General features: G+C 42.1%; 1 protein-coding gene across 1 annotated transcript in view; it reads left to right on the forward strand.

Moving 5' to 3' along the window:
- The window catches only part of MPP4 (MAGUK p55 scaffold protein 4), a 56554-nt gene that overhangs the window by 31955 nt on the left and 2186 nt on the right, over positions 1-22413 (forward strand). Inside the window, exons 13-20 of the mRNA XM_007520502.3 lie at positions 1176-1196; positions 5375-5389; positions 6644-6685; positions 8443-8613; positions 13232-13312; positions 18683-18776; positions 19448-19556; positions 21449-21583. Of these exons, the coding sequence (XP_007520564.1) occupies positions 1176-1196; positions 5375-5389; positions 6644-6685; positions 8443-8613; positions 13232-13312; positions 18683-18776; positions 19448-19556; positions 21449-21583 (668 nt within the window). The remainder of the gene's footprint in view (positions 1-1175; positions 1197-5374; positions 5390-6643; positions 6686-8442; positions 8614-13231; positions 13313-18682; positions 18777-19447; positions 19557-21448; positions 21584-22413) is intronic.

Below are 22413 nucleotides of genomic sequence, written 5' to 3' on the forward strand. Positions count from 1 at the left end.
TTTCTTTTTTTAAATAATTTTTTTAAATTTATTTTTATATTTATTTTATTTATTTATTCCCTTTTGTTGCCCTTGTTGTTTTATTGTTGTAGTTATTATTGTTGTTGTCGTTGGATAGGACAGAGAGAAATGGAGAGAGGAGGGGAAGACAGAGAGGGGGAGAGAAAGATAGACACCTGCAGACCTGCTTCACCACCTGTGAAGCAACTCCCCTGCAGGTGGGGAGCCAGGGTTCGAACTGGCATCCTTATGCCGGTCTTTGTGCTTTGCGCCACCTGCGCTTAACCCGCTGTGCTACAGCCCGACTCCCAACATTCTACCTTTTACTTCCCTCTGAGACTCTTTTATTTTATCAGTTGTCTGTGACTACTTTATTTCTTTTAAACTCCATCTGCATCTCTGGTTGCCATCCCAGCCCAGTTGCTGAGAATCATGCATCTCATTTATATTTTAAAAATTATTTATTTATTCATGAGAAAGATAGGAGGAGAGAAAGAACCAGATACCACTCTGGTACATGTGCTGCCGGGGATTGAACTCAGGACCTCATGGTTGAAAAATCTAATGCTTTATCTACTGTGCCACATCCCGGACCACTCTCATTTACACTTTACACAAGCCAAAGAGGTAGCCTGATAAGGCCTTGATTTAAGAAAAAACTACTTAGTGTTTACTACTTAGTGAACTAGGGAGAGACCAGAGCACTGATCAGTAACATGTGGTTCTAGGAACTGATCCTGGGCCTTAGACATCCTAAGTGCATGTTCTGTGTGCTGATCTACCTCTCTGGCCATTGGGAGAAGATTGTAAGGTGGTATTGTGTGCATGTTAGTATAAATCACAGAATTCAACTGCTAAAAATGTGGATAGTCAAAGATACCAGTTTTCTGTGAAAGGCAGCTTTGAAATGAGTAAAAAAGAAAAAAAAACAATGAAAGGCACAATTTTGTGCCATAGTTTTCAATTCCATTTAGAAAAACCTCAATTCTCTATCAGTATTACTCTGCTCTTATGTGTTTAGCTAATCTTTCTAAGAAGCCCTTGTTTCCTAATTAAAGTTAGTTTTACAGTGTTGAACCTGAATTTGAACTGTTATCAATAAAGATAATGAAAGTATAAAAAAAATGTGGATAGTAATGAGACTTTCACTTTTTGGCATCCGTGGAAAACCATAGATGAAGAAACATTCGAATCTGGTAAGTGAAAGAAATGAATAATACTGATTTTTAATGTGTATTATATAATTGTGGTATAACTTAAGCACTTCTCTAGGGGTATGGAATAATCAGTGCTTAAATATATCAAGACTATAGTTACAAGGTAATGTCTGTTTCACTGCAACAAATACTTCTTAGTAGCATTCTGGAACTCTGGGGGTTATCACACTGACCTTTACTTGATAGGAATCAGAAATGCTAATTGTCTTTCTCTATAAGTTCTGCTGGATAACAGTCACCACAAATGTAAGTGACTGACTCTTTAATACTTAATAGTGATGTGAGTTTTCACAAAATGTAGCAAGTTTAGAAGACAGTGTTTATAAGGAAAGACAGTTGAAGGGGTTGGGTGGTGGCCCATCTGGGTTAAGCGCACATGTTACAATGCTCAAGGACCTGGGTTCAAGCCCCTGATCCCAACCTGCAAGGGGAGGCTTTGCAAGTGGTGAACCAAGTCTGCATGTGTCTCTCTCCGTCTCTTTCTCTCCATTATTCTCAATTTCTGGCTGTCTCTATCCAGTAAATAAAGATAATAAAAATATTTTTAAGAAAGACAGTTGAGCAGGTCAAGAACATTCCTTCACAATCCATGAGAAACATATCCCACACATTGTCACCACTCCTTGCTGACAAAAATACTCTGAAAAGTGAAGTATCTATACAGCATAAATTAATTTATTTTTACTTAATATTAATATTGCTATTGGGGTCTGGGTGGCGGTGCACACGTTACAGTACTCACAGACCTGGGAATGAGCCCCTGGTCCCCACCTTCAGGGGGAAAGCTTCACAAGTGGTGAAGCAGGGCTGCAAGTGTCTTTCTATCTCTCTCTGCCTACCTATCTCCCCCTTCCCTCTCACTTTCTGGCTGTCTCTATCCAATAAATAAAGATAATTTAAAGAATTTTAAATATTGCTATTGTCGATGACACGTAGCAAATTAAATCCTGTGGAATATTTTTTGATGGTAAACCTTAGGGGAATGTTAACATTGTTCACTCAATTCCCTCTCTCTTGCACTTCCTTTTTATCAGCCTGTAATTGTTTTGACTTGTTGCCCATACTTCAATCCCCTCTTTCTTTTAGCATATACAAATGAATTTGTTACTGTCTGTCAAAATGCTTTTTAATTTGGGCCTCACTCACTTCTTTGCTCTTTTTTGCTTTATCTCACATAAGAAATGTCTTTTGGGGAGTCGAGTGGTAGCGCAGTGGGTTAAGCGCATGTGGCCTCAAGCGCAAGGACCTGAGTAAGGATCCCCGTTCCAGCCCCCTCCGCCCCCCCCTCCCCAGCTTCCCACCTGCAGGGGGAGTCGCTTCACAGGTGGTGAAGCAGGTCTGAGGTGGCTGTCTTTCTCTCCCCCCCTCTGTCTTCCCCTCCTCTCTCCATTTCTCTCTGTCCTATCTAACAACGATGGCATCAACAACAACAACAACTACAACAATAATGAAAAACAACAAGGAAAAAAATAAATAATTATTAAAAACAAAAGGGAAAATAAATAAATAAATATTAAAAACAAAAGAAATGTCTTTCGATCTCCCTGCTTCTTTTAAATCTATGCTGCTTCATCAAAGGTTGGTATCTGCATCTAGTAATTTTTTAAACCTCTTAGAGAAGTCATGTCTGAGGATTTATAATTTAAAATATCTATTTTTAGTTGTAAGTTGTTTCCTTTTATTTTTCCTTTATCTTGCATTTAGAACATCACATTGAGGTAAGGGTGTGTGAGAGAGATTTCTGGGGCTTCCTTGCTTTAAGCCAGCTTCTTCAACAGAAAGAGACAGAAAGTGGTGGGGAGACGTTACAGCACTGAGGCTTCCCTGTGGTGTGGATCTGGGGCTGAACGTGTAGCATGCATAGGACAGCAGCCTCCCCGGTGCACTGTCTTGCTGGCCTGCTGTGGAGTTTGTAAGCTGTATGCATGATAGGCTAGATCATCTATGGATTTCATTTCATGGAGAAATTTATAATACACAAAAGTATTAGTTAAGAAAAAAGATGGCACTGAGACAGAGAAGGGAGCTACTCACCTAGATTTCTAACTTTTCTGTTTTTAATTGGATCATTGGTCTGTTGTGAGCATCTATATTGAACTCGAAGCTTCATTTTCAGTTTCTCAGAACTTAAGTCATCTTTCTTTCTGCTTAACTCACCTTTTGAGCTACCCAGCACTCCACACGATGAAGCTGTGGTCTAGACTCAGAGGGATGTGTGGGGTTTATGCAGGAAGAGGCCACGTTGTATAATGGTTAAAAGCCAAGGACTGGAGACAGAGTGTCCAAGGAGGAATACCGGGTCACTCCCCACTCATGGCAGGTCCTCTGTCACTTAACTTCTCTGTCCTGCAGGTTCTTTATGTCCAAAGTGAGAACGATGATTTATAGAGGTCAAATTCTTTGAATGCCAGTACTCTGCCATTAGCTAACATTATTATGAAGCATGTTCACTAGGGGCAGTCAGCAGCAAAAAATGTACACGACTGCCCTTTGTTACTGTGAAGCAGCTGAGGACTCCTCCCAGTTGAAGAGATCAAGCCCTTGAGTACACTCTGAGCTCAATGAAGGAGCTAATTGAGCACTAACTGAACACCCATCTGTCAAATGACTTTCATTCCTAATGCTTAATGTTGTTCCTTAGAGCATTCTTTGGGTAGTTTAGTATTTCAGTTCCCCTCTCAACATCTTTCTGAATGAAGAATCAAGTAACCTCAGGGGCCAGGCAGTGGTGCACCTGGCTGAGTGCACGTTACAGTGCACAAGGATCCAGGTTCAAGTCCCCAGTCCCCACCTGCAGAGAGAAAGTTTTGCAAGTGGTGAAGCAGTGTTGCAGGTGTCTCTCTGTCTGTCCCTCCCTGTCACCATCTTCCCTCTTGATTTCTGGCTTTCTTATGCTTCTAAATTCAGCTCCTTACTCAGTGTGCCACATCCTGATCCCTAACTTCTGGCTTTCTCTGATCAATAAATATAATTAAAAGATTAAAAAAAATAGAATCAATTGACCTCCATGGATACCTCCAAGTGGTAAAGGTGTGATCTAAGTGGGATAGCCAGTGGAGAGTAAAAGCAGGTTTAGTGGCTGTTTCAAGATGTCTAGAAAGCAATGTGCTTTGTGAACAAACTGGCAAAACACAATAAAAATAACTAGACCATGAAATAATAACTAGCTACCAGAGGGCAATGGAGACAGGTGGGAGGAATGAATAGAGCAGTGTGATAGCACTCGAGTTTGTGCTGAGAGCGGGGAGGTTTGTGACTTGAGGGGAATGTCAAGCTACACTCCTGAAATGGTGTCACAGTGCATGTGTCAATGGGAAACCAACACAGTCAGTCCTAAAATGAAAGAAGACAGTCGTCTGCGTACAGCGCCAGCTGTCTTCAAGGGATCGGCTGGTGATGGAAGGGTGTACACTGGGCCCAGGGAGCTGCAGGTCCAGGGCCTGATGCTTCTCAGTGGCTGCTTGCCCCCCCTCCTCCCTCTCCCCTTCCTCCATGTCACAGCAGCTCTGCTCTCCCTGAAGCAGTATAGCCTTTGGAAGAGAAGGGCAGAGGAGGCACAAAGATCCATCTAGAATCCGTTTCTTCTGTGTTCCATTTCCTGATATCAAGTAGAGAGGGGTCTTCATAGATAAAAGAAAAAAAGGAGGGGGGGAGGACAGTAGTGCACTGTCTTAAGCAAACATAGTACAAAGCGCAAGGATCTGGGTTTGAGTCCTCAGCTCCCCACCTGCGGGGAGGGGGGGGGAGTCTGCTTCATAAATAGTGAAGCAGGTCTGCAGGTGTCTGTCTTTCTCTTCCCCTCTCTGTCTTCCCCTCCCCTCTCAATTTCTCTCTGTCCTATCCAACAACAATGACAACAACAACAAGAACAAAATGAAAAAAAAATGGCTGCCAGGAGCAGTGGACCCACCACTAACCCTGGAAGCAATATATATATATTTTAAAAACTTAAAAAAAAAACTTCAGGGGCAGACTAGATAGACAACTTACAGAAACAGCTATTGTGCTCTGAGCAACAAAGTCAGGTAATGAGAGTTTCTGAGTCCCGTCTGTGTAGGTAACAGAAGAGTCTCACTTTTGTCTTAAATGATGGCTAACTTGATCTTCGCAGAGGTGTGACTTTTTCATATTTGTTTCTGCATTTACCAAACATCAAGAGGAGCTTTCAGGAGGTAATTGTTCACTTTTATTTCCTGGATAAGTAAAAAATTGAGCTGTATTTAATATCTTTCAGTACCTTACAGTAAAAACTTGGTAGGAAAATGCTTAGAATATGATATTTTAAAGATGAAATCAAATGGCAAAATATTCAATTTTATGGAAAGTATTTTAAATGCCTAATGAGAGTAGTTAAACTGTATGAATATATTCCTAAGTAAACATTTACCTTTTCACATATTGAGATATTTCAATTAGAAAAATGTGTATACTTTCTAGAAGATGGAGCTGATTTTGGTGTATTTTCTTTGTATTTTGAAATGTATCTTACATTAAAAACAAAAAGACTATGCCAGCTCTCCTACTTCTTCTTTTAAATTGCTAGTAGGATGATCGCTGCAGTTTGGTGTCTGCATGAACAATCCACCACTCCTGGTGGAAGTTTTTTCCCATTTATTTATTTATTTGATAAGACAGAGAGAAATTGAGAGGGGGGGAGAGAGAGAGAGAGAAAGAGAGAGAGAGAGAGACTTGTAGGACCTGGTTTTTGCCACATTTGTCTCCATTTTCTGGCTATTAAGAAACAGGGAGGTAGGTAGCACACAGGGTTAAGTGCACATAGTGTGAAGCATAAGAACCAGCTCAAGGATCCCAGTTCGAGCCCCTGGCTCCCCAGGCTCCTCACCTGCGGGAGGGGGTGTCACTTCACAGGTGGTGAAGCAGGTCTGCAGGTGTCTATCTTTCTCTCCCCCCTCTCTATCTTCCCCTCCTCTCTTGATTTCTCTCTGTCGTATCCAACAGAAACAACAATGGAAAAAAGATGGCCGCTAGAGCAATGGATTCATAGTACAGGTACTGAGCTAGAATGATAACCCTAGAGGCAAAAAAAAAGAAAGAAAAAGAGAGAGAAAGAAAAAAAAACAGTTGGCAACTAGAGAGTACTGATTATATTCAGAATGAATTGTTTTATAAGGATGAAAATAAAATCCATAAATAACAGAAATTAATTAATTAGAGGACCTGCAGACCACCATATCTACAATTTCAACCCAAAGTCAATTTATCTGTTTTTATTTTTAGATCAGTCTTCTTAAGCCTTGTGTAAAACTGTATACTTCAATTTTGTATGTTAAATAAATACCATTTTATCCTCAATCACTTTAGATTAAAAACAAAACACTTGAAAATTTGCAGAGAAGTTAATGTATTCATTCTAAACAAACTCTTGTTCTCCACATATGCTGCTGCTGCCGTTACCTGGGTCCCAGACAAAGAGGAATTTGTGGGCTATGATCAGAAAGTTTTTATCGGTAGGTAATTATTAATAAGAGGTGGGTCTTTATCCATTGCTGAGTTATAGTCAGATCAGCTGGATACTCTTCTGAAAACTTGTGCTAATGGACATTTATAAACTTACTCCTGGTCTCCTCTTTCTCCTTGATCGTTATTCCGACATGCTGATCATTCATTGTAACTCATCTGATTTCCACTATGTCTTCATTATTCATCAAACACAGGTCTTTCATTTTCTCCCAGACTCTTTCATAATGCATTTATCAAATCCTAATCCCGAATTGTAGCTCTCTGCCTACTACAGCCACACTGTCCTCTTTTCTCTGGATGGTGCTTCTGAAGAACTGGGTACTGTGCATTTTTGTGGACTTCTCCCTCCTCAAGACAGAGGGAGAACAGCTCCATACAAAAATAAGTAAATAAGTAAATAAATGCAATGGTGGCTCACAGGATGGGATACACATTAGATCACCAGGAAAATTCAAAATAATGGGATTGAGGGGTGGCTGGTGGTGCATACAGTACAGCACACATGTTGCCATGCACAGGGACCCAGGCTGAGGCCCATGGTCCCCACTGTAGGAAGAGAAGCTTCACGAGTGGTGGAGCAATGCTGCAGATGTCTCTCTCTCTCTCTTTTCTCTCCATTTCTCTCCTTCTACCTCTATTAGAAAGAAAAAAGAATACTAGGGTCAGTGGAGTCAGTGTGCAGCAAAAGCCTGGTGGAAAAACAAAAAGGCAAGAAGGGAAAATGAAAATATGTAAGTAGAAGTCTAGGCAGTGGTGCACTGGAGTTCAAGCCTCCGCTCCCCAGCTGCAGGGAGGGACACTTCACAAGCAGTGCAGCTTTCTCTCTCCCTCTCTATCTCCCATGGCCCCTCTCAATTTCTATTTGTCCTATCAAATAAAAACATAATAAAGAAAAATGACTTCTGGGAGTGGTGGACTAATAGTGCAGGCCCTGAGCCACTGTGCAATAAACCTGGTGGCAAGCAAACCACCTTTCTGTGATCATACAGTTGTGACCCACCACCCACACTGTCCGTCTTAGTGTATCCATCTGAAAAGTAAGAGGAGTAAGCCCGCTTCAGTGCTTCAGCTCGCCTGGGCTTGGGTCCCTCTCATTTCCTTCTCTGGGACACTGCAGTCACCTCTTCACTGCCTATACTCTCTCACCTTACAGCGTCTAGCCCTCTCTCCATCACAACCAGAGGGATTCTTCAGAAATCCAAACCACATGACGCCATGCCCTTCTCTCTATTGTCAGCTGGTTTCCCATCCTGCTGGTGGCACTGTGCCCCACGTGGATGCCCTGAGACCTCTGGCTTCCTACCCAGCCCCGCCTCCCGCGCCACTCTCTCTTACTGGTCAGGCCCTGCAGCTTCCATCCTCTGTGAGCATCCTCTGTGCCTTCTGTGCCTGTGAGCTGCTGTTCCCTCTCTGGGATTGCAACCCCACCACATCCCCCAGATACCTCCTTAGCTGGCTCTGCTAAGGAGCCATGGCAGACAGAATCACACACCCCACAAGACACTCCTGTGCACTGACTCTTCTAAGCACTTGCTTTGACTTCCGTCTCTCCTCCTTCACACAAGGCAAATTTCTTGAGGAAGTGGGTACAGTTGATAGAGTTGGTCAGTGATTCTCCAACACCTGGTACAATGCCTGGCACATAGGGGACACTGGGATTAATTTAAGGATGGCACGCTTCAAGTTGAAAGCAAGAAGTAAGCCCTCCTGCCCTGGATCTCACGCCCTGTGCCTCTTTCCCCAGCGGGTTTCCGCCGCAGCATACGCCTTTGTCGCAGGAAAACTCACCTGAACCAGCTGTGCAACTCTGCTCACCCGACCAGTAGCTGCTACAGTGCCCTGGGGGCCCCTTACGAGGAGGTGGTGAGATACCAACGTCGCCCTTCGGACAAGCACCGTCTTGTAGTGCTTGTGGGTACGTCTCAGCAGCCAGTCTCAGATGCAGCCAAGTGATCCTGGATTCCACACTCTTGCACTGGGAATAGGGACAAAAGCACAATTCTATGGGCTTCCAAAGAGAGCCTATTTTTTAATGTGTGTGTTTATAAAGAAAACATTATCGGGAGCGGGGCTGTAGTGCAGTGTTAAGTGCACGTGGTTCAAATCGGAAGGACCGGCATAGGGAATCCAGTTCAAGCCCCCGGCTCCCCAGTTCAAGGGGGGGGTCGCCTCACAAGCAGTGAAGCAGGTCTGCAGGAGTCTATCTTTCTCTCCCACTGTCTGTCTCCCCTCCTTTCTCCATTTCTCTCTGTGCTATCCAACAACAACAACATCAGTGGCAACAATAACAACAACCAGGGTTAACAAAAATGGAAAAAAAAAATGGCCTCCAGGCACAGTGGATTTGTAATGCAGGCACTGAGCCTCAGTAATAACCCTGGAGGAACAAAACAAAACAAAAAAGAAAAAGAAAAAGAAAAGGAAGGAAGGAAGACAACATTATCTTATTTGTTTCTTTTGTTAAGTTTATCATTTTTTTATTGCCTCCAGGGTTATCACTGGGGCTGAATGCCTGCAATACAAATCTACTGTGCCTGGCAGCCGTTTTTCTTTTCTTTTCCTTTCTTTCTTTCTTTCTTTCTTTCTTTCTTTCTTTCTTTCTTTCTTTCTTTCTCTATTTTATTTGACAGAACAGAGAAACTGAGAGAGGAGGGGGAGAGAGAGGGGGCTTGAACCTGGGTCCTTGCGTGTGGTGATGTGTGCACTTAAACCAAGTGCACCACCATCTGACCCTTACTGTATTCTTTTTATTCTTTTCTAAGAAAAGTTCCTATTGGATAGGGTAGTGGGAACTTGAGAGGGAGTGGGGAAATAAGGAGAGGGAAGGAGGGCTGGGTGGTGGCGCATCTGGTTGAGGGCCCATGTTACAGTGCGCAAGAACTCAGGTTTGAGCCCTCAGTCCCCACCTGCAGGGGGAAAGCTTCACAAGTGGTGAAGAGACAAGTCTGTCTCTCTCTCCTTCTCTATCACTCCACTTCCTCTCAATTTCTGGCTGTCTCTATCCAATAAATAAATAAGGATAATTTAAAGAAAGGAGGAGAGAATCCTGAAGCACTACTTCACTCACTACTCATGAAGCATTTCCCCTTGTAGATGGGGTACAGGGGCTTGAATCCAGGTTGTTGTTCATTGTTAATATGTATGCTCAACCTTGTCTTTTTATTCTACAGTGTTTTTTTAATTAGCGATTTAATAATGATTAACAAGATTGTAAGATAACAGGGGTACAATTCCTTACAGTTACCATGACCAGAGTTCCATATCCCATCCCCTAATTCTTTATTCCTCTGGGAGCATGGACCCAGGATCATTATGAGGTACAGAAGGTGGAAGGTTTGGCTTCTGTAATTTCTTCTCCACTAGACATGGGTGTTGGCAGGTCCCAGCCTGTTTCTACATTTCCCTAGTGGGGAAAGGTTCTGGGGAGATGAGACTTTGGGATGCATTGGTGAGGTCTTCTGCCCAGGCTGGTCAGGATGGGGGTCAAAGTGGCATCTGTGACTTGGTGGCTGAAAGGCAGTAAGATAAAGCAGGACAAATGGTTTCACAAACAGGAACCCAAAGATAGGACTAGAGCAAATGAAATAAGGGGTCTTCATGTGGGAAGAAGCTAGGAAGTCTATTTTAGGTATATTCCAAGGGGCCCATGACTTTAGTGATTTTTGCCAAAACCTGATAAACAATATGCAGGTGGACTAAAAGTATTGTCTGGCACTGCATAGTGTTCTTTCTTTCTTTTCCTTCTTTTTTTCTGAATTTTTAAATCTGTATTTATTTATTGCATAGAGACACCAGAAATTGAGAGAGAAGAGGGAGATAGAGAGGAAGAGATACAGAGAGACACCTGCAGCCCTGGTTCACCACTCACAAAGCTTTCCCCTTCAGGTGGGGGGCTGGGGGCTTGAACCCGGGTCCTTGCACATTGTAACATGTATGCTCAACCAGGTGTGCCACCACTTGGCCTCGTGTTTTTTTTCGTTTTTTTTTCTACAGTTGAATTTGTATATGAAATGTTAGTGTGCCATATTTTACTGTGATATGCTTTGGTGTGTATGAGCTCGCTTAGTAACATTATGATCAATCAGAATAGATTTTTTTGCATGATTAAAATTTGCTCCATATGCATAGAAGATGGGCTATTCTCCCAGACTGGAACATTACAGTTTGGCTCACGTGTCTAAAATTCTTCAGCCTATTATTGATACTAACAAAGAGGCAAATATAGTATTGGGTGACCAAGGTCTCTGAAAATCTGATCCCTATAGCAGCAGTCACTGATGTCTTACGGCATTTGCTCTGTTTATTCCCGCTGTAATCAACAGGCCCTTAGAGGGCAGAGCAACACACATTGCACAACTAGAACCAACTGCAGAATTTTCAGGACGAAGTTAATATGAAAATATGAAGGCTCTAGGGCCAGACCTGGTTGAGCACACACACTGCAGTGTGCAGGGACCAAGGTTCAAGCCCCTGGTCCCTACCTGCAGGGGAGAGATTCATGAGCAGTGAAGCAGAGGTGTAGGCATCTCTTTCTTCTCCATCTTCTTTTCTTCTCTATCTTTCTTCTCTGTCTTCTTTTCTTCTCTATCTCCCCTTCCCTCTCAGTTTCTGTCTGTCTCTAACCAATAATAAAAACAAATATTTTAAAGATATATAAAAGTTCTTACTTAAAAGTCATTAAGAATTGCAACATAGCAAAAGAAGAGCATTATTCTAAGCACACTATCGCAAGCCTGAGTCTTGGGAAACTGCATTGGTTCTATGCCCATGAAATCAGTCTGGCTTCAGATACTCAGAAACTCTCAAGAAGTGTGTCCTTGGTGGCTGGGTGGTAGCATACTCAGTAAAGCACATATGTCACCGTGTGCTAGGACCCAGATTCAAGCCCCTTGTCTCCACCTGCAGGGGGAGAATCTTCACAAGTGTGGAGCAATGTGGCAGGCATCTCTCCTTTCCTCTGGTTTTCTCTCCCTTTCTGTCTCTCATCCTCTATTTTAAAATGGCCACAGGGAGCAGCAGTGGAGTCATGCAGGCTGTGAGCCCCAGTGATAGCCCTTGTGACAAACAAACAAACAAACAAACAACAACAAAAAGCCTTTTATGACTTCTTTTATGACTTCTACAAGTCATAAAAGTTATCACAGTGGAGGCTGACAGCTCGGTTGTGACATGATAATTTCTGTGTTTGAAGGAGAAGGATGATCTGAAATAAAAACCAGGGAAACGGAAGTAGGGCGGTAGCGCAGCAGGTTAAGTGCATGTGGCACAAAGCACTAAGACCGGTGTAAGGATCCCTGTTCGAGCCTCCAGCTCCCCACTTGCAGGGGGAGTCGCTGCACAAACGGTGAAGCAGGTCTGCAGATGTCTATCTTTCTCTCCCCCTCTGTCTTCCCCTCCTCTCTCCATTTCTCTCTGTCCTATCCAACAACAGTGACATCAATAATAATAATAACTACAACAATAAAACAACAAGGGCAACAAATGGGAATAAATAAATAAACAAATATAAAAAAAAAACAGAGAATCATCACACTATCCAGTGTTAGGTAAAGTCTGCTGGGATGACAGGTTCCTACAATTCCCTATTCCATTCTGATGACCAGCCAAATGTGAGGTGCCCAAATTTGTGACCTTGTGAGAACCACTGCAGTTTCCAATGGAGAAGATGGGCACACAGAACTCTGGTGGTGGGGACAGTGTGGAGTTATACCCCTATTATCTGATAATTTTGTAAATCAATATTAAATCATTAATAAAAAATAAAATAATAAGAAGTGTGGGTTGTTTCACAAGTTATGGAAATTACCAAGAATTGTTGACTGTTGTTTTGATTCACGACCAGGAAACTTTTATAATTTCCTTAAGACATTTGTTCTTGGGGGCTGGGCAGTAGCACAGTGGGTTAAGCGCATGTGGTGCAAAGCACAGGGACCGGAGGAAGGATACCGGTTCGAGTCCCCGGCTCCCCACCTGCAGGGGAATCGCTTCACAGGTGGTGAAGCAGCTCTGCAGGTGTCTATCCTTCTCTCCCCCTTTCTGTCTTCCTCCCCCTCTCCATTTCTCTCTGTCCTATCCAACAACAATGACAACAATAATAGTAACAACGACAACAATAATAGTAACAACAACTGATAAACAACAAGGGCAACAAAAGGGAAAAAATGGCCTCCAGGAGCAGTGGATTTATAGTGCAGGGACCAAGCCCTAGCAATAACCCTGGAGGCAAAAAAAGAAAAAAAAAAGACATTTGCTCTCAAGGTTAGTTGTTGTTGTTATCATTGTTGTGTTGTTTTATTCTTAAATATTTATTCATGAGGAAGATAGAGAGAAAGAAGCAGACATCACTCTGGTACAGGTGCTGCCAGGGATGGAAATCAGGACCTTATGCTTGAGAGTCTAGTGCTTTATCCACTGCACTACCTCTTGGACCACTGTTTGTTTTTTTTTTTGCTTTTTTAATAGAAAAAAAATGAAATGATGATTTCACCACATCAAATGCTTTCTGTCTGTGATTTTTATGTGTATGTGTTTAGGACCTTCTGGTGTTGGAGTCAATGAGCTAAGAAGACAACTTATTGAAGTTGACCCTAGCCGGTTTCAAAGTGCCGTGCCACGTATGTTTACTTTTTCTCTCATAGTGATTCATGTTCTGGTGAAATGCATCTTACTTTAATAGACTACTAATCTCATATAACTATGTCATGCCTAATTTATTCTTAAAATGTGAATACCATCTTCAATAATTCTGACTTATTTTTAATAGAGAAAATTGATTCACTGTTCAGCTCTTGTTTATGGTGATGCTGGGGGTTGTCCCTGGGACTTTGGAGCCTCAGACATAAAAGTCTCCTTGCATAATCATTACCCTATCTTCCCCCCCACGCTACTTAAATTTTTAAAAGATGACTTTATAGGGGCCAGGCAGTAGTGCAGCAGGTTAAGCACATATGGTACAGAACATAAGGACTAGCATAAGGATCCCGGTTCGAGCCCTGGGCTCTCCACCTTCAGGGGGCTCACTTCTTTAGTAGTGAAGCAGGTCTGCAGGTGTCTATCTTTCTCTCCCCTCTCTGTCTTCACCTCCTCTCTTGATTTCTCTTTGTCCTATCCAACAATAATAACAACAAGGGCAAAAAAGGCAACAAAAATGGGAAAAAATGGCCTCCAGGAACAATGGATTTGTAGTGCAGGTAGCGAGCCCCAGTGATTACACTGGAGGAAAAAAAAGACTTTATTATTTTATTTCTTAATAATTATATAGATCACCTTTCAGAAAATGAATAACATACTCTCTTCCTGGCCTTGCATTTGACTTTTTACAATGCCTTATCTTAATTATTCTCATTAAATGTTTTAATATATGCATATATAGTGTTGTATCAGTCTTCATGGTGAGAAGAGCATGCCAGTATTGGTCTTTCCATTACCTTGATCAATAGAATGGGATTTGGGAAAAGCACTGAAAGAGCTTAACATATGGTCCTTGCAGCTTGAGGGACACAGAATACTGGCGTCAGAATCATACCTGAGGATGAGCACTTAGAGAAAGTAGCCAATGTCGGTGGTTTGGCAACAGCTTCCATATGAATCTGTTAGAGCAAGAGAGAGCTATTCCCCAGGGACCAGCTCTAGATAATAATGTGGGAGAGAGTTGGCCTGGGGCTGTCTTAGTTCCTGTCCAGGAGGAGGCCTCCTTAAGGGAGAACCAAAGTAAACCACCAGATACATTTGATATTTGAGGAGATCAGACATGACCAGCTGAAATAAAGGTGAAGCTGAGATGCCCTGCATCCAGGGAGCAGTGGCAAAATTTACTGAATGATCAAATTATCCCCTGGGAGAGAAAGCCCGATTTAAACATTTGAAATATCAACGCTGACAGGGCGCTATATTAGCCAGCATCACCATCAGTTAAGTGTGAATTCCCTGCAATTCTTTCCTCTGGGGGGGGGGGAGTCCCAGCTTTAGAGAGTTATAATATGGGGTGGTGGTGGTGGAAATGTCATTAAAGGGAAGAGAAGAAGTGAATTATATTCCCTCCCCGGACTTACAACTTCAGAATTCTGGTACAGGTGTAGCAAACCTGTACCAGATGTGGACAGGAGAAGCATAAAACTTAAATGAAATTCTAAATCTTGATAATTACATGGGAGTGGTATTTTAATTAGCAAGATGAAATTGACCAGAGCATGTAGGCTAGTCCTGTGCATTACCACTGATAATCTCCCTGGGCCTCAGATATTAAACATATTTTTAAATTATGCAATTAGAGAAGTAGTGATTTGTTTATTTAAAATTTTAATTTATTTATTTTTATTTTTTGCCTCCAGGGTTATTGCTGAGGCTTGGTGCCTGCACTACAAATCAACTGCTCCTGGAGGCCATTTTTCACTTTTTATTGGATAGGACAGAGAGAAATTGAGTGGGAAGGAGAGACAGAGAAGGGGAGAGACAAAGAGACACCTGCAGACCTGCTTCACCGCTTGCTTGTGAAGCATCCCCCCCTGCAGGTGGGGAATCCTTGTGTTCCTACTATGTGCGTTCAACCCTGAGCACCACTGCCCAGCCCCAGAGAAATGATGATTTACAAGACAGTTGTCACCTGGTTACGTTTTCTTATCGCATATCGCTGCCACTGTCACCTTGGGTCCCCTCCCAGCATTAGGCACTGAGTCCCCAGCAGCCACTCAGCCCTCCCTCCCTTCACTTGCTACCCCAGGTGTCAGCCTTATTCAATAAGCCACGCCCACTCCAAGTTTCACCCTCTGTTTTACCTTTCTTTCCTTGTTTCTTCAGTCCCACCGACTTATCTCATTTAGCAATGACTTCTTCAAGTTCCATCTGGGGTGAGGCAAAGGAAAGGATCTCATCATTTCTTACAGATGATTCTTAGTTCACTGTGTTTATATAACCCACAATTTTCTTAGCCAGTCATCTATTGCTGGACATCTGGATTGTTTCATGAAGATAATTTTACATGTACCTTTTTGGATAGGTCTGTCATTTTCTTCAAATAAATTCCTAGGTGAGAAATTGATGGGTTATAGTGTAAGTGGTTTCTAATGCTGTGAGGAATCTCCAGACTGTTTTCCACAGAGTGGAGTCAGCTTATATTCCCACCGACAGTGTAGAATGGTTCCCTTTTTTTTTCCTTCCACACCCACCCCGGCACTTTTTGTTTTTCTTCTTCATTCATATGATATTCTCAGGGTGTGAAATGGTATCTCACTGTTGTTTTTATTAACACTTACCTGATAATAAGTGGTGTTCGGCTTCTTTTTCTATGTCTGTTGGCACTTGGATATCTACTTTGGTGAAAAATCTGTCCATGTTCATTCCTCTGACTGTCCATTTCCTGTCCAGTAAATTGGAAATATCTCCCAACAGTTCTTGATTGTGTTTTACAAGGCATGAAACCAGATGACTTAGTGTATCATCACCCATCACCGTGCGGCCATTGTGCTAACTGTTGTGTTCTAAGTGTAAGTGTGACTGACGTGTTCTCTTCACAGTGACTTGGGCTCAGTTTTCTCTCAAATGTGGGTTGAGGGTAGAGGAGGGAAACAGCAGCTTCACAGAATCCTCCTACATGTCAGAGAACATTAGGGGAAGAGAGGTACTCACCAATGGGATCGAGGTAGTAGCCTAGTGGTAGAGTTTTTGCTGGTTGATCCAGAGGCTCCAGGATCAAATCCCACAGAAGAAAGAAACTTCACATTGCAATTGCAACAATTCTTAAATCATACAGTGAGTTTTTCAAAACAAATTCATAAGCACAGAGTGCATATTTTTGAACCAAATCCACCACGAGTTTCCCCACATATGATGCTGATGCTTTCTTTTTTTATATATATTTTATTTATTTATTGATGAGAAAGATAGGAGGAGAGAAAGAACCAGACATCACTCTGGTACATGTGCTGCCGGGGCTTGAACTCAGGACCTCACGCTTGAGAGTCCAGCACTTTATCCACTGCGCCACCTCCCGGACCACGGTGCTGATGCTTTCTATGTCTATTACATTGAGAGTAAAAGTCCAAATAAGAGTTAAAGTGGAGATATGTTCCAAAAGTACTCGAATGTGTTACGCAAGGTATAATTGACAGTTTGTTAGGAACGTATCTGAATGTATGAGCTGCTGACACATTGCCTTGCCAGGACTGGGATTCAGCTCTCTCCCCACCTTCAGTTCATGGCAGCCAGGGGAAGGAAGCACCACCTTTGCATTTTTCCCTCATCTGATCATATTACGGGGAGAGAAGTAGCTCTTGGCAGAAAGACCTGGGTTATAATTCAGTGGTAGGGTTTCTTCTTGGCAAGCCTGTGCCCCCAAGAACAAATCCCACGGGAGACGAGGGAAACACATGTGTAATGGGAAATTTTAAAAAACAAAACGATTACCTTAGTGTACATATTTTATTACAGTGTCAGTTTCACATGCAATTAAATGATCTTCTACAATTCTATTTTGATGGTTGCAGATTGGTAATCTGCATCATCTTAAATGTATACCAGTTGTGTTATTCAGTTCTCTGTTGGTGAGTTTTGCAATGTGATCTCAGTTCCCATCTCTACCTATTTGACTCTGTTTACAGAACATGTTCTTAAAATCTGTAGAGAAAAGAGATCCCTTTGTTTTTCCTATAGAAGTGCCTATTATGGGGTCCAGGTGGTGGCACACCTGGTTAAATGCTCACTTTACAGCGCACAAGGCCCTGGGTTCAAGCCCCCGGTCTCCACCTACAGGGGGGAAAGCTTCATGAGTAGAAAAGCAGGGCTGCAGGTGTCTCTCTGTCCCTCTCCTTCCCTTTAAATTTCCCTTTGTCTCTATCATCTAATAAAGATTTTTAAAAAGACGTGCCTATTATGAACATTAATGAGCAAATTCTCTAGGCTAGTCCCTATATTTTATCTTAAAACTTTCAATAATCATCTTTATCCTATCAGGTGGAGGAAAACGTGAAGGACCATTTCCTCAATAAAATTCAGAGACAATTCAGTTAATCTAGAAATATTTTCCTAAATTGCTTGACTAAGCTGTTCCAGGTATAAAAGCAGATGTCTATCTAGAGCTCAGCGTCAGTTTGTAGCCATTGTGTAAAGGGTTGTGATGTGAGTGTAGGAGTTGCTGGAAAACCGTTTCCACAGGAAGCTGGACCTGGTTTACAGTCCGTCTTTGGCTCAGGTCAGTGAAGAGAAGCATCACCCACACAGCCTCTTACCTCTCTAGGCATTTTAAGGAAAGCAATGTGTCACTCAGCAGCAAGAGCTGGGAGATAGACCACTAGCTCATTGACTTGGCAAACATAAGGTTTCCGCTTCAACTCTCATCCTACTCTTAGGTTTCGTGATTCAAGCCTGAGATCTTGACTACAGAGCCAGTGAGGGGAGAGAGAGGAGTTCCGGGGAAAGGGAAATGAACTGTGACTCTGGGAAATGCACTTTATAAACATAAGATATTGCTGGTATAGCTTCTTGGTAGGCACCTTAGAGCTCACCAAACTATTGCGATGTTAAACAGGCATTCTGAGGGCATCCTTTATTAATATATTTTATTTATATATTGGATAGGGACAGAGAGAAAGGGAGAGATAGAGAAGGTACAAGAGATACTTACAGCACTGTTTCACTGCTTGTGAAGTTTTCCCCCTGCAAGTGGGGACTGGGTGCTTGAAGCTGGGCCCTCCCTGCATGTTGTAACATGTATGTTCTACCAGGCATGCCACCTTCTGGCCCCTCTGTCTTAATATTTAATATATTCTTGTCTACACCATAAAGACTTAAATATTTAACTGATTTTCTTATGAGAAAGTCTGTTTTCTTATCACCAATTCAGGCTTCCCCTTCTTGAGCCTTTATTCTTGGCATTTTGTTTATCTGTTTGTGTAAGTATTTGCTCATTTTGCGGACATCTTTATCCAAATGCATAGTGATAATAAAGAATCTCAAAGGCTCCAGGAACTTTCATATTTCATTTTTCACAGATACTACCCGTCCCCAAAAGAGTTATGAAGTGAATGGACGTGAGTATCACTACGTGACCAAGGAAACCTTTGAAAACCTCATGTACAGTCATAGGTAAGCTGAATGTTCCCAATCTGCTTTCTGTCTCATCATCTTACATCCCAAATGTTCAAATCGAGTATCTACATTTATGTGTTGCCTAGAGCTCCTGGAGTAGTGCCTTTTGCTTCCAAAGAGTTAAGCAAAGTAAATTAATGTACTCCACACCAATTCTTTGGGCTCTCAGAGGGACCAATATTGAGTTATAAACTTCAGAGACCTTGCAGCCAATATCAAATGTCTACTTGTCTCCTAACGTTTTTCTTATTTTGTTGAAAATCCAATAATTGTTGTTTAGTGTGTTGGCAAAGCCAGCATATGTACAGTCTATTCTGATGGAGTTTATCATCATGTTGTTTCTACTAATACCATGCTTATAGAAGAGTTCTTGTGGGGGTCAGAAGATAATTTACCAGGTAGAGCCTTGACTTACCTTAAGCAAGGCCCTGGGTTTGAGCCTGGACGCCATCATGGACAGCACTGGGTGGGGAGGGGTGGGTGGGAATCACTGCTTGGTGGAGTGGTGTTAAGCTGTCGCTCTTTGCCTGCCCTCTGTGTCTGTCTGTCTGTCTCTTTCTCTCTGCCCCCTCACTCTAAATGAACAAGCTGGGTTGTACATGTGCAAGGGTCTGCATTCGTTCCCCAGCACTGCAAAAAGTCCTGTGCTCTTGGCCCTACCCTTGCAGGATGCTTGAATATGGTGAGTACAGAGGTCACTTTTATGGCACCAGCGTGGATGCTGTCAAAGCTGTCCTTGATGAAGGGAAGATCTGTGTCCTGGACTTAGAGCCCCAGGTAGGTCTGTGACGGCATATTTCCCAGCTCCCCAAAATAATGAGCAAATGTCATCTACTTAATACATGTGCAAGTGTATGTTTATACAGTTATTTCTACAGATATCTCAGTTGCAGATGACACATTTTATTCTTCCAGGATCTTAAGTGGACCATCAATTGAGAATCTCTTTTTAAAAATGTTTATTTTATTTATTTATTAGTAGAGACAGAGAGAAACTGAGAGGGGAGGAGGAGATAGAGAGGGAGAGACAGAGAGACACCTGCAGCCCTGCTTTACCACTCATGAAGCTTCCCTCCCTGCAGGTGGGGGCCAAGGGCTTGAACCCAGGTCTTTGTGCACTGTAAACGTGTGCACTTAGCCAGGTGCACCACTGCCTGGCCTCAACTGGCAATAGCTTTAGCTGAAGGAGGAGACTTGCCTCTCAGACACATAAACGTCTTGTGGAGGGATTGCAATGTTGCTTTATTGTAGTACATTAGGCCCACTGTTTGACATATTTATATGGACTGCCCAAGGCCCGTGTGCAATGGAGTAGGTATGAGCAAGTTAAAGTAAGATAAATACGATACGATGTATTGACTCAGGTTTTTTTTTTTTTTTTTTTTAATGATCCTTGTTTTCTTCTTTGTGTTACCTGTAGTCATTAATATATATATTTTTTGTGTGGGAGTGTTAACGAGAATAGAGGAAAAGGTACTTCTTTGTGCTTGGGTTAGTGTGAAAATGTCAGTGGTTGCCAATGTCAGATAATGGAAAGAGAAACATGTGGGAAATAGAATTGGTTGATTGATTTAGAGGGTGTCTTGGTCCTTGTCCCCTAAGATCACAGAATTCGATTCTCAAATGTCATTGAAAGTATCATGACTAGTAAGAGGTACTGCTAGAATTTGGGCTGACTTTTGATTTTACTTTAATTTTTTTTTTAGAGTTGAGGACTTCCGGGCACATGACATAATATTCTAAGTAATGCCTTAGGGCTGGGAGCTAGACCATCCAGTACAGCGCATGCCTTACCATGCCTAAGTCCCCACCACTTACCCCAGCACAACACTGGGGTAAAATCCATAGATGGTGGAGAAGTGTTGTGTTGTTGCTCCCTTCCTCTCTATCTGAAATTAAAACAGTAAAAAAAAAAAAAAAATTCATCTTGGAGCAGTGGAATTGTACAAGCTGGAGTCCCCGTTCCAAAAAAAAAAAAAATTAATTCTGACAGGCTGAGAGTATGGATTGATCTGCCAACACCCATGTCCGGTGGAAAAGAAACTTTACATATATCTCACCTTCTGCATCTCAAAAAAAAATTTGGTTCAGAGTCCCAGAAGTGTAAATGATAGAGGAAGTAATCCAGAGGGCTCTGTACCTCTATTCCACAAGGACCAGCAGTGTTTGCCACTAGGAATCTTGATTTTATACCATTACTGAAAGGAAAGCAAATCTGGAAAACACCAGAGGAAGCCAGGCATGATTTCACTTATCTGAGAGAAAAGAGGAAAAAAGGAAGGACACTTGGAAGTAGTAATAAACATAGGGGTGAACTAGAAAGGAAGTGAAACCAGCATCATTGAAAAAAATGGGGATATATATATATAGTTATACATATATATATATATATATATATATATATATATATATAGTTATAGCTATAGAATCAGCCCATCTCAGTGACCTTGGGCAAACTACTACAATTTCCAATGGAGGGAATGGGACACAGAACTCTGGAAATGGGAATTGTATGGAATTATACCCCTCTTATCTTACAATTTTGTAAATCAATCTTAAATCACTAGTAAAAAGCTAATTTAGTGTCTAACACTTTTTGAGAGCATTTATGTTGCCTTTAGGAAACTAGAACTCCTGTTTTTAATTGTGCATTTAATTTTTCTGTATAGGGTATTCAAGTGGCTCGAACTCATGAGCTGAAACCATACTTTATATTCATAAAGCCATCTAGCATGAATTGTATGAAGCGATCTCGGAAAGATGCTAAGATCATAACTCACTACTTTGTGGACATGAAGTTCAAGGTACGATACAGAAGAAATGCTTGGGGCCAGGTGGTGGCACACCCCATTAAAGACATATTACTAAGTGCAGTGACAGGGTTCGAGCCCCCACTGCCCACCTATAATGGGGCCACTTCACAAGTGACCATGCAAGTCTACAGGTGTCTCTCTCTCCCTTTCTCTAGCTCCCCATCCTTTCTCAATTTCTTTCTGTCCTAATAAAAAGGGGGGGGGGGAAGTCTGCAGGGAGCAGTGGATTCCTGGTGCTGGTACCAAACCCAGCAATAACCCTGGTGGCGATAAAAATAAATAAAAGTAAAAAGAATCAGAAGAAATGTGTACAGATGAATGTGTTATTTTTTCCTCAAGCCATTTATTATTTGTGACTAGTAACGGTTTGCAATATTTTAAGATTGCAAAGTTTAGTTCCACACCACACCCACTACCAGACTTTTGTGCTGCTACCTTCCCAGTGATAACCGTAAGAGTTACCACAAAGAGACAGCTTGTTTGCTTCGATTTTGTTGTTGTTCCTGCCACCAGGGTTACAACCGAGGCTCATTGCCATGAGTCCACTGCTCCTGGAAACCTTTTTATTTTTTCTTATTGGATAGAACAGAGAAATTGAGGGGGGATTGAGGGGAGAGAGAAAGATAGACACCTGCAGTAGTTGCTTCACCTGCTAGTGAAGTGTTGTCCCCCCCCCCTCCACAAGGAAGAAGGTGTTCATTGAAACACAGGCCATAGTTCTTGGTAGCATGTGCCCCCATATTATTATTATTTTTAAGTTCATATGTTTTGGTTCTCTAGATTCCACATATGAGTGAAATCACCCAGTAATTGTCTTTCAC

Source organism: Erinaceus europaeus, chromosome 7 (assembly GCF_950295315.1).
Source record: "Erinaceus europaeus chromosome 7, mEriEur2.1, whole genome shotgun sequence".
NCBI classification, from domain to species: Eukaryota; Metazoa; Chordata; class Mammalia; order Eulipotyphla; family Erinaceidae; genus Erinaceus; species Erinaceus europaeus.